The sequence below is a fragment of the Ranitomeya imitator genome, chromosome 3 (assembly GCF_032444005.1).
Source record: "Ranitomeya imitator isolate aRanImi1 chromosome 3, aRanImi1.pri, whole genome shotgun sequence".
NCBI classification, from domain to species: domain Eukaryota; kingdom Metazoa; phylum Chordata; class Amphibia; order Anura; family Dendrobatidae; genus Ranitomeya; species Ranitomeya imitator.
In genome coordinates, this window is record NC_091284.1 from 799578351 (window position 1) to 799591348 (window position 12998).

The following is a 12998-nucleotide window of genomic DNA, read 5'->3' on the forward strand; positions in this document are numbered from 1 at the left end:
ATGATTGCAAAAATGTAACATGATAGAATTTGTCTTTGATATCTATGTAGTAATATGTAGATAAACTATAGCTAAGTCTTTGTATTATGTGCCCTAAGTTATTTTTCCCTATTTCAGTACACCTCCGCCCTGACTTATGATGGCGTTCTGGTGATGGCAGAAGCTTTCCGTAACTTGCGAAGACAAAAAATCGATCTTTCAAGAAGAGGAAATGCAGGCGATTGTCTGGCAAATCCAGCTGCTCCCTGGGGCCAAGGAATTGATATGGAGAGAACTTTAAAACAGGTAATTACCGATGTGTTACAGCTAGGACCAAAAATTGTTTAAGTCTAACTTTTTTTCTGTGACCTTTTTTAATGTCATTCTTTACCGTATCTGATATTAAAAGAAACGTCTAAGCATAAGAAATATGGACAACCATTTCTTACACAGTTACCAATTATATCCCTGTAGGAATCAGTTAAAGTGAATTCATTTTTCTTTTTACTATCCTCCAGGCTTTGCAATTGTATGAATTTTTGTAAAATACATCATTACCATATTTTGTGCCCTTTACTCCTAAACCCTATGCTACAGTCATGGCCAAAAATTTTGAGAATGAGACAAATATTAATTTTTCCAAAGTCTACTGCTTCATTTTTTCTAATGGCAATTTGCATATACTCCTGAATGTCAGAGTGATCAGCTTAACAGCAATTACTGTACTTGCAAAGCCAATATTTGCCCAGAAAATGAACTTTAACCCCCAAAACACATTTCAACATCATTGCAGTCCTGCCTTAAAAGGAGCAGCTAACATCGTTTTAGTGATTGATCCATTAACACAGGTGTGGGTGTTGATGAGGACAGGGCTGGCGATTAATCAGTCATGATTAAGTAATAATGACATCACTGGACACTTTAAAAGAGGCTGGTGCTTGGTATCATTGTTTCTCTTCAGTTAACCATGGTTATCTCTAAAGAAACACGTGCAGCCATCATTCACTCAGGGAAGAGTATCGCAGCTACAAAGATTGCACCTCAGTCAACAACCTCAGTCAACAATCTATCGCATCATCAAGAACTTCAAGGAGAGAGCTTCCATTGTTGTCAAAAAGGCTCCAGGGCGCCCAATAAAGACCAGCAAGCGCCAGGACCGTATCTTAAAACTGTTTCAACTGCGGGATCGGACTACCAGCAGTGCCGAGCTTGCTCAGGAATGGCAGCAGGCTGGTGTGAGTGCTTCTGCACGCACTGTGAGGCGGAGACTCTTTGAGCAAGGCCTGGTTTCAAGGAGGGCAGCAAAGAAGCCACTTCTCTCCAGAAAAAACATCAGGGACCGACTGATATTCTTCAAAAGGTACAGGGAGTGGACTGCTGAGGACTGGGGCAAAGTCATTTTCTCTGATGAATCCCCTTTTCGATTGTTTGGGACATCTAGAAAACAGCTAATTCGGAGAAGAAGAGCTGAGCGATACCACCAGTCTTGTCTCATGCCAACTGTAAAGCATCCTGAAACCATTCATGTGTGGGGTTGCTTCTCAGCCAAGGGAATCGGCTCACTCACAGTCTTGCCTAAAAACACAGCCATGAATAAAGAGCAACTTCTCCCAACCGTCCAAGAGCAGTTTGGCGCCCAACAATGCCTTTTTCAGCATGATGGAGCACCTTGCCATAAAGCAAAGGTGATAACTAAATGGCTCATGAAACAAAACATAGAGATTTTGGGTCCATGGCCTGGAAACTCCCCAGATCTTAATCCCATTGAGAACTTGTGGTCAATCATCAAGAGACGGGTGGACAAACAAAAACCAACAAATTCTGGCAAAATGCAAGCATTGATTATGCAAGAATGGACTGCTATCAGTCAGGATTTGGTCCAGAAGTTGATTTTGAGCATGCCAGGGAGAATTGCAGAGGTCTTGAAGAAGAAGGGTCAACACTGCAAATATTAACTTGCTGCATTAACTCATTCTAACTGTCAATATAACCTATTGGTACTCATAATATGATTGCGATTATATTTCTGTATGTGATATAAACATCAGACAAACACTAATAAAAACCAGAGGGCAGCAGATCATGTGAAAATATAATTTTGGTGTCATTCTCAAACATTTTGGCCATGACTGTACAGTGCTGTTTCAGTGCTGGTGGATGTTAGAGATCTTGTGCTTCTCCACATTCCGTTTAGGTCTGGAGAGAGGCTCTGCTTTAGTATGTCACAGACTGTACATGTTGGCATTCATAATTCCCTCAATGATCTGTAGCTCTCCACAACCGGCAGCACTCATGCAGCCCCAAAACATAACACTCCCACCACCATGCTTGACTGTAGGCCAGATACACTTGTCTTTGTAGTCCTCACTTGTTTGCTGCCACACATACTTGACACCATCTGGACCAAATAAGTTTATCTTCTTCTCATCAGATCACAGGACATGTTTCCAGTAAGCCATGTCCTTAGTCTGCGTGTCTTCAGCACAGTGTTTGTGGGCTTTCTTGTGCATCATCTTTAGAAGAGGCTTCCTTCTGGGATGACAGCCATGGAGACCAATTTGATGCAGTGTGCAGCTTTTGGTCTGAGTACTGATAGGCTGGCTCTCCACCCCTTTAACCTCTAATATGCCAATACTGGGAGCAATCATACGTATATTTTGAAAAGACAATGTCTGGATATGACACTGAGCAGGTGCACTCAACTTCTTTGGTCGACCATGACGACGCCAGTTCTGAGCGGAACCTGTCTTGTTACATCGCTGTCTTGTCTTGGCCACTGTGCTGCAGCTCAGAGTCAGGGTGTCGGCAATCTTCTTATAGCCTAGGCCATTTTTATGTAGAGCAACAATTCTTTTTTTCAGATCCTCAGAGAGTTCTTTGCCATGAGGTGCCATGTTGAACTTCCAGTGAGCATTATGAGAGAGTGTGAGAGCGATAACACCAAATTTTACACGCCTCTTGAACTAACTGAATGACTTCGGTGTGCTCGAAAAAAATATGTTTGAGTCCCCGTAGCTGCATTTCCCACGGTTATTCAACAGCCACAACACATGCAGGGATTGCCTGTTTCTTAGGTCCAGGGCCTCGAATATATTATCTGAGCACGCCGAAGACACCCGGTTAGCACCCGAGCATGGCCGATAACACCTTATCCTAGCACGTTCGCCCATCACTATTTACTGCCCCTTATTATTATAGAAGTCATTGTACACTGGACACAAGGCTTGAGTTTAGTTCTAAAATTAACACACCATCCGAAGGGACATGTGAAAGCAGAATTATTAACTGTTATAAATGAAGCTGTCAGTGTTAATGAAAACAGATTGATCCTGCCAGATCCCATGGTGTTGCTTTGTTTTTGTGTAATTACTAGTACTTCTTCAATTTTCGTTATGTTTGCAGGATTTAGAGTCAAAATCAGTCCAGTATGATGTCTAATTTTATATATCTGCATAGGCAAGGTTCTATTCTTATAGATGAGTAATATATTTCTGACTGTATAAACCACCACTAGGGGGAGCTGACTGTATATAGACCCTTTGCATGCATGTATGCTGCATACATCTTAATGCTATGAGCTCCTCTATTACTTGGATTACTCTTGTATTGTCTGTGTCAGGGGTCCCCAACTCCAGGCCTCGAGGGCCGCCAATAGTGCAGGTTTTCAGGATTTCTTTAGTATTGCATCGGTGGTAATGTAATCATCTGCACAGGTGATGATTCCAACCCCTGTGCAATACTAAGGAAATCCTGAAAACCTGCACTGTTGGCGGCCCTCGAGGCCTGGAGTTGGGGACCACTGGTCTGTGTGTTTAGACTGTAGTTGTCAGAACAATATAAAAAATCAGATGAGCATCAGAATATGTGTTCTTCAAAGGGTTGTCCAAGGCTCACATTAGTATAAAAAAACTAAAAGATGTGATACTTATTCTCACCTCATTCTCGCTATTGTTCTGATGCTTACCAGTCCGCAATGTTCTCTACCGCCTAATCAAATCTGGACACAACAGCAATGGTGTCAAACCTCACTGTAGCGGTCAGTGATTGGCGGCTGAGTGAGCGGGCATTTCTGGAGGATTGAGACAAGACCAGAAGGTATGAACCTTTGAGGGAAAGGTAAGCACCAGAACCGAAACTCCAAGAGATCAGTGAGGGTGAGCATTACTTACTAAATATATTTTTATCCACTAGACAATCCCTTTAAAAGAGGCCCTTACACCAATTTTACCCTGTCAAACTGGCCACATTACAGAATAATGGTTGCAGAACTGAATAAATCTTATTTTAATTTGTTTTTTTATTCCTTTTCTCCATTAAGATGTTAGCTTATAAAGTTTCGAATCTGTTGTATGATAAAACCAAGATGGTCGTTAGCATAGATTCATCACTGAGGGTGTGTACTTCTTCTCCTGTGTGATGCTGTTCATTCATAAGCAGGAGTCGTCATGCAGGGGGAAAAAAGCCCCCAGAATGGCTTTTCTGTGTGAGATATGTAATGATGCACAGCCTTGCTCTCGTCACTGATCTTACTGCTGGTAGCTACTGTATAGACTGACTGTCATTACAAACACTTCTAGCAACTGTCATCTCACAGCAGTCAGTGTGGGCGGAGGGGGGAGTACAGTGGAGTTGACAGCACTTTGAAACAAGAGCTGCAGAGGTGTTTATAATGACACACAGCCCTGTTCCTGATCTCACCTGCAACATCTACTATGATTACAAGTAAGGTAGTGGAGCAGGATGGGGGGCTGTATGTCATTACAAATACCTCTACATCTGCAACTCTCCTCTCACAACTCTGACAGCTCTGCTGCACTCCCCTTGCCTCACACTTACAGAACTGTGAGATGAAAGCTGCTGGAGGTGTTGGTAATGACTCACAGCTCTCCTCTACTATGCAGAGCAGGTGCAGAGATCATGGAGGAGAACAAAGTTGTATATCATTACATGTGTTTTAATCTTTAATGGGGGTGCGTTCATTGTTGCATCCTGCGTAAAATTGGTAAACATTATGCAGGCGAAAAAATACACACCCGCATAGGTGAATCAAACTGGTAAAATGTCCTCTTTAATGCATCTAATGGCTTGGTTTTGCTATACTAATCCAACTAATATTTATATATGTATTATTATTATTTATATTTAAAGGTTCGAATACAGGGGTTAACAGGAAATGTACAATTTGATCACTATGGTCGAAGAGTAAATTACACAATGGATGTTTTGGAGCTAAAAAGTTCAGGGCTCAGGAAGGTGAGTACATCAATTTCTCCATTGTTGTAGACTAATACATTTATGTTATATTATATGCATTACTTTATTATATACCTTGGGTATCTGCTTCTTATAGGGGTTGTCAACTAATGGACCTCCCCAGAGTAGTGAAGGTGTAAAAAAATGTATAATTAATGTACCTCCCAGACTATCGCCACTCCTCCGCCCTGAGATTTGTGCGCAATGTCACATGACTGCTGCAGCCAATCAGCTGTTGCTCTCTGACCTGCAGTGTTCTAATTCCGTCAGAACAAACTCCTCCCAGTTAATATTCTGAAAAGAAGCAGCCAGATTTTTTTATTCACGGGCAACTTTTTTAAATAGGTAGATTATTGATGTGAGGAGGTAATTCAAGATAAATCATCATAGATAAATTAAGCCAATTATGGATACAAATAAAGAATAATGTACATTTATAACATAAATTAACCCCTTAACGCTGAAGCCTGTTTTCACATTCATGACCAATCCAAATTTTTCAATTCTGACCAGTGTCACTTTATGTGGTAATAACTTGAGAATGCTTCGGCATATTGCAGAGATTCTGAGCCTGATTTTTCATGACATTGGACATCATATTAGTGGTAAATTTAGGTCAATATGATTTGTGTTTTTTTATCAAACATGCCAAATTTTTTATGAAAAAATTTAAATTTTTGAATTTTTATGCCCTCAAAAAAAATAGTCATACCACACAAAATAATTAATAAATAACATTTACCACATGTCTACTTTACGTTAGCATTATTTTTGAAACTTTTTTTGTTAGGAGGGTTAAAAAATGATCAGTAATTTTTAATTTTTACTATAAAATTTACAAATCCAATATTTAAAGTGACTTTTGAGGGTCCTATATGTCAGAAAGCCCCCCAACAAGACCCAATTGTAAGCATGGCACCCCTCATGGTATTCAAAACCACATTCATTATGTTTTTAACCTTTCAGGTTCTTCACAAGAATAATACCAACATAAAAGAAAATTGCCTACTTTTTGCAAAAACAAACGTTGCTTTAACCCCGAATATTTCATTTTCACAAGGGTAACAGGAGAAAATTGACCACCTAATTTGTTTATCATTTTTTCCTGAGTACGCCGATGCACCATGTGTGGGGGGAAACTACTGTTCAGGCACACAGTAGGGCTCCAAAGAAATCACTGCTGTTTTGGAAAGCAAACTTTACTTTTATGGTTTTTGTATGGGCATGATGCCGCGTTTGTGGAGCCCTTATACTATCAAAAGCCAGTAACCCAATTTTGTAAACTATAAACTTCAAGGAAATAATCTAGGGGTGTAGTGAGCATACTGAACCCACATGTGCTTCACAGTATTTTATTACATTGGGACGTTACAATAAAAAAAATACCTTTTTAAACAAAAATTATGTTTTGGCCACATATATTTCATTATCACATGGATTTATTGGAGTAAATGGACCCCAAAATGTAGAAAGTAATTTCTTCTGAATGCAGCAATATCCATTATATGGTCGTAAACTAATATTTGTGCACACGGCATGAGTGAAGAATCGTTATTTGACTTTTGCCGCACAAATTTACAGTAATAGTTTGTGGGTGACACTTGCAGAGGCCCTGAGGTGTCAGAACAGGAGAAACCCCCCCACAGCTGACCCAATTTTGGAAACTACACCCCTTCAAGAAGTTCATCTGGGAGAGTAATACATATTTTTATCCCAAAAGCGTATTACCATTTTCTTTACCCTTGGAATGTGAGAAAATGAAAAATTTCATTTGTTACAATAATGCATGGACTTAGATCTACATTTTTCATCTTTGCCATGGCTATTAAAAAAAAAAAGGTACCCCATAAATTATTACGCTACATCTCCCAAGTACGGCAGTACCCTATATGTAGTCATACGCTTCATACGGCAGAGACAGAGTGCCATTTAGCTTTTAGGGAGCAGAGTTTCCTGGAGTAGTTTGTAGGTATCATTTGCAGAGCCCCATAGCTTCCAAAATAGCAGAAATCCCCTCGGGAGCATGCACTGTTAGGATAGATCCCTAATAGTGATGAGCGAACGTGCTTGAATAAGGTGTTATCCGCCATGTTTGAGTCCCCGCAGTTGCATCTCTCGCGGCTGTTCGACAGCCACAACACATGCAGGGATTACCTGTTTGTTAGACAATCCCTCCATGTGTTGCAGCTGTCGAAACAGCCGGGAGACATGCAGCCGCATTTTTCGAGAATGCCTAAGTCACTTGGTTAGCACCCGAGCATGGCGGATAACGCCTTATTCGACCCTGTTGTGAGCACCGGTGTTCTCTGGGATTTTTGCACCTTATTCGACCATGTTCGCTCATCACTAATCCCAAAGCATCTGTCTACCATAGAGACCCCCTATATAGAGACGTGTATCGCATGGTATACATCTCTTTACAGCGTCCCCATGTATGGGAAAGTGCAATCTGCTGCGCTGTGACAGTTTTACAGTCACATAAGTGGATGCCGGTCAGATGGAGACCGAAAGAACACACTTTTAACCTGCGTCTGGTGAATGGTCGGCCATGGTAACGTTACACTATGCATCCAGATCGATATTTTGGCCAAGATATGCAAGCTCGCAACCCGCGCCAAGGGTCCTCGCTAAAAAGCAAAGCCACAAAAAAAGGACTAAAAATCCTCCAAAATCTCAAAAAAACACAGCAGAAAAAAACGGCAGCGTTGTTGACCTGCCCAGGTCTCCAAACAAATGTAGCGGACTCATGTAGTTAAAATGGCAGCAACACAGGTGCAAAAATACCGATGAGACAACCACTCACGGCCTACCAATCCATGGAGGGGGTGGTTGCTTGGTATATTATTGCACAAAAGATGTCTATACGTCCAGATGTATACTGTAAGCTAGGACACAGTGTGCACCAAGCCTAAGCGGTGTATGAGCTATATACAGCAACTCTGAACATTGCTTGGTGGCCACTGCCGGAATACTTCAATGGAAGATCAAGCTCAGCGCTTGTCTACCCAGAAATGTGTGGCGCTGCTTTGTTCCTCCCGTACATCGCTTCATTTCAGAGCAGTTTTTTTCAGGTGATAGGTGGGTGTACTGATGTTGGACCCCCACCGATCTCATATTGAAGAACTATTCAGCGGATAGACAATCAATGATTAGACCTGGAGGACCTCTTTAAGTGCCTTCTCCACATATATAGCTTGGATTTTACATGACTGTGTTTTGGGAGCCATGCTGCTTTTCCAACGCCTCTAGGAACACCGACAATCTTTATTTTTCCATTGACAGTCGACAGATCTGAGTAGGGACTTGTTTTTCGCAGGATGAGATTAAATCATTATTGGTGCCATTCAGGAGTACATAACATTTTTTATTTACCGTAATTTTTAATCCATTTTTTTGAAAAACAGAATGAGCAAATAAAAAGCAATTTAGGAATTATCTTTCATTTTTTTACGCTGATCACAGTGCTATAAAAGTGATCAGGCATCTGTACTGTTCGCAACCTTACGATAGCAGTGATACCACATTTATTTAGTGTTTTTTTATGTTTTGCTATTTTTGTGCACTAAAACCTATTTTTTTGCCAACAATGATTTGGTTTTTTATCATCATACTGCCATAGCTGTACCTTGTTTTTTGTCAACGGAGCTACAGTATATAAGGGCTTGTTTTGTGTGGGACAAGATGAGGTTTTTATTGTATGTGATTTATCTGATCATTTTTTATGATATGTTTTGTGTATCAGTACGGCTAAAAACCAATATTTTTGGTGCATTTTTTTATGTTGTTCACAAATGGGTTAAATAATGTGACAGTTTTAGACAATGGTTTACCGAATATGTGTACTTTTTGTTTTCTTATGTTTTTTTTTTCAGAATAATAATTTACTTGCAAAAAATTTTCCAGTATTTTTTGTACTTTCCCTTTCATTTTTTTCATATTTTTACAAACTTTATTGCACTTTTTTTTCTTAGTTTTTTACTTAGTCCCACGATGGGACATCAACCTTCCTTGGTCTCAGCGCTGGTCTAATATTCTGCAATGCTTTTACAGAAAAACAAAAATGGCACATGTGAAAAAGCCTTAAGCAAATTTAACCCAGAATATGCCTGAAAAAAATCCACAAAAAAATGAACATAATGCCCAGCAATGTGAAAATGACATGGCTGTGCACACGTTCCGCCTTATGTCGCTTCTTTTAACCGCTATAGGGTTCGGAAACATAAAAGGGAATCTCTCACCTAATTTTGGCCATAAGCTGTGGCCAACGGACAAGGGGCTTATCTATAGCATTCTGTAATGCTGTAGATAAGCCCCCGATGTAACCTGAAAGATAAGAAAAACAAGTTAGATTATTCTCACTGGGGGGGCGGTTCGGGGAGGTCCAGTCCAAGGGGCGTCGCGCTCCGGGTGCGGCGCCTCCCATCTTCATACGATGACATCCTCTTCTTTGATTCCTGTCACTGCTCCGGGTCAGGCGTACTTTGTCTGCCCTGTTGAGGGAGGAGCAAAGTACTGCAGTGCGCAGACGCCGGAAAAGGTCAGAGAGACCCGGCGCCTGCGGACTGCAGTACTTTACTGGGACAATTGGTGAAATGGTGGCGCAACTAACAGAGGTGCCTGCACGCACAAATAATGAAAAACAATAATAAAACACAGTATACCATGAGAAACATATATGCAACATAGAGGTAAATGAATACACCAAAGGAAGAGCTGGTAGTCAGAGGAAAATAATAATGTGTATAGGTGTCCAAGTGGACAAGACATGTCAGATGTCCGAATGGTTCTGGTGCAGGGTGCATCAGAGTATACCAAGATTAAAAGTAGCCAGAATCATTAGGCCAAGAGAGAGTGTATAAAAATGGTGTAGGGCCATCAGATGCCGTGACAGAAAGCGTCCGTAGAGAGTAAGAGCGCAGAAATGGATATAAGCCCATACCAAAGTAGGCTGGATACACTGAAACTGTACATACATGTAAAGGCCAAGATAAGGGTGCTGAGATGTTAGCATATCACATGCGGTCCAATGATGGATATATAATCAAGATCAGTGTACCTACTCAATAAAGAAAATGCATAATTACCTGGTTGTAGACTGTACAGGAACGGCACATACCCCGACGCGCGTTTCGGACCACATCCTTCGTCAGGGTACTTGACCTTGACCTCCTGCTCTACCTTTGGTGTATTCATTTACCTCTGTGTTGCATATATGTTTCTCATGGTATACTGTGTTTTATTATTATTTTTCATTATTTGTGTTAGTTAGTTCTGTTAGTTGCGCCACCATTTCACCAATTGTCCCAATAAAGGTGTTTTTTTTTTCATTTCTTCTCATCTTTCCTTGATCTATATTTGTTTTTTCTCCGTTGGTTCTATTGTATTCATCTGAATGGTCTGCTATTCTTTCATATGAACATGCATATCCCTACCACCAATGATATGTCTGTATAGAATACTACTAGGTGATATATATGTACTGCTTTGGTTCAGTTTGTTCTGATTTTTATCGATTTGCACCAAAAGCAGTTTTAACTTGAACCTAAAAAAATAAACTGGAATATAAGTTGGTATGCATGCAACGTGTAGCTGCATGTTCACATTGGCCATTAAAACAGACAAAACCTTACGATTAAAGCAAAGTTAGCAAATATCATACAGTAAATATATAAATAAATAGCAATAGTGCATGAAAATAATATAGGCTACTCGGTTAATATCATTTCGATTAAAAAAAATGTAAAAGCCATCCCACCACATCACGGTGACCCTATTTGGGACAGTCCTAACCTCTAGTATTAAAATCTTAGTTAGTTTCTGTTCACGCAAGCCAATACATGCTGGGAAGTGAAGAAAGGGAAGTTACAGCACTTATAGGGCTGGCAGAATGCTAATGAAGAGGAATCGTCCATTGAAAAGGAGCTAATGGCAAGTTACATAACATGAAAATTTAGATAGTTTCTAGACAAGCTGGACTGTGATTTGTACAAAAAGCAGTTTTAACATATTGCTTGTGGTCAGAAAGACATGACCGGATTTTTTTAACAGGTTTTAACCCACTCCCCTCCCCCATATTTCGTTGGTAGCAAAGTTGACCTTTTGACTTTTTATTTTGCTGTATAAAGCCAAACTTGTCTTGTTGCAGAAGTAGCGGAGCTGAGTTTGTCATTTTAGCCGTCTTATTGCTTGGTCTTAAATGCTGTTGCCCAGCAGATAATATAAGAACAGTGTATTAATATAATTTCCATGGTTAATGGGGTCACCCTAATGCAAATCCAGTGAAATATTGCCAGGATTTGACACAGAGAAGATTAGACAGACTCATCTCTGCTTCATGTGCACTATGTGGTCACTATGTGGTCACCATGCGGTCACTATGTGGTCACTATGTGGTCACTATGCGGTCACTATGCGGTCACTATGTGGTCACTATGCGGTCACTATGTAACATAGTAACATAGTAACATAGTTAGTAAGGCCGAAAAAAGACATTTGTCCATCCAGTTCAGCCTATATTCCATCATAATAAATACCCAGATCTACGTCCTTCTACAGAACCTAATAATTGTATGATACAATATTGTTCTGCTCCAGGAAGACATCCAGGCCTCTCTTGAACCCCTCGACTGAGTTCGCCATCACCACCTCCTCAGGCAAGCAATTCCAGATTCTCACTGCCCTAACAGTAAAGAATCCTCTTCTATGTTGGTGGAAAAACCTTCTCTCCTCCAGACGCAAAGAATGCCCCCTTGTGCCCGTCACCTTCCTTGGTATAAACAGATCCTCAGCGAGATATTTGTATTGTCCCCTTATATACTTATACATGGTTATTAGATCGCCCCTCAGTCGTCTTTTTTCTAGACTAAATAATCCTAATTTCGCTAATCTATCTGGGTATTGTAGTTCTCCCATCCCCTTTATTAATTTTGTTGCCCTCCTTTGTACTCTCTCTAGTTCCATTATATCCTTCCTGAGCACCGGTGCCCAAAACTGGACACAGTACTCCATGTGCGGTCTAACTAGGGATTTGTACAGAGGCAGTATAATGCTCTCATCATGTGTATCCAGACCTCTTTTAATGCACCCCATGATCCTGTTTGCCTTGGCAGCTGCTGCCTGGCACTGGCTGCTCCAGGTAAGTTTATCATTAACTAGGATCCCCAAGTCCTTCTCCCTGTCAGATTTACCCAGTGGTTTCCCATTCAGTGTGTAATGGTGATATTGATTCCCTCTTCCCATGTGTATAACCTTACATTTATCATTGTTAAACCTCATCTGCCACCTTTCAGCCCAAGTTTCCAACTTATCCAGATCCATCTGTAGCAGAATACTATCTTCTCTTGTATTAACTGCTTTACATAGTTTTGTATCATCTGCAAATATCGATATTTTACTGTGTAAACCTTCTACCAGATCATTAATGAATATGTTGAAGAGAACAGGTCCCAATACTGACCCCTGCGGTACCCCACTGGTCACAGCGACCCAGTTAGAGACTATACCATTTATAACCACCCTCTGCTTTCTATCACTAAGCCAGTTACTAACCCATTTACACACATTTTCCCCCAGACCAAGCATTCTCATTTTGTGTACCAACCTCTTGTGCGGCACGGTATCAAACGCTTTGGAAAAATCGAGATATACCACGTCCAATGACTCACCGTGGTCCAGTCTATAGCTTACCTCTTCATAAAAACTGATTAGATTGGTTTGACAGGAGCGATTTCTCATAAACCCATGCTGATATGGAGTTAAGGAAACAG

The 12998-nt window shown here is 40.6% G+C and overlaps 1 protein-coding gene across 5 annotated transcripts in view; it reads left to right on the top strand.

Annotated features, from left to right (window-relative positions):
• The window catches only part of GRIA4 (glutamate ionotropic receptor AMPA type subunit 4), a 491449-nt gene that overhangs the window by 339885 nt on the left and 138566 nt on the right, over positions 1-12998 (top strand). For all 5 annotated transcript variants that reach the window (XM_069759215.1, XM_069759217.1, XM_069759214.1 and 2 more), the window contains exons 7-8: positions 118-285; positions 5128-5232. In XM_069759215.1, coding sequence (XP_069615316.1) covers positions 118-285; positions 5128-5232 — 273 coding nt within the window. The remainder of the gene's footprint in view (positions 1-117; positions 286-5127; positions 5233-12998) is intronic.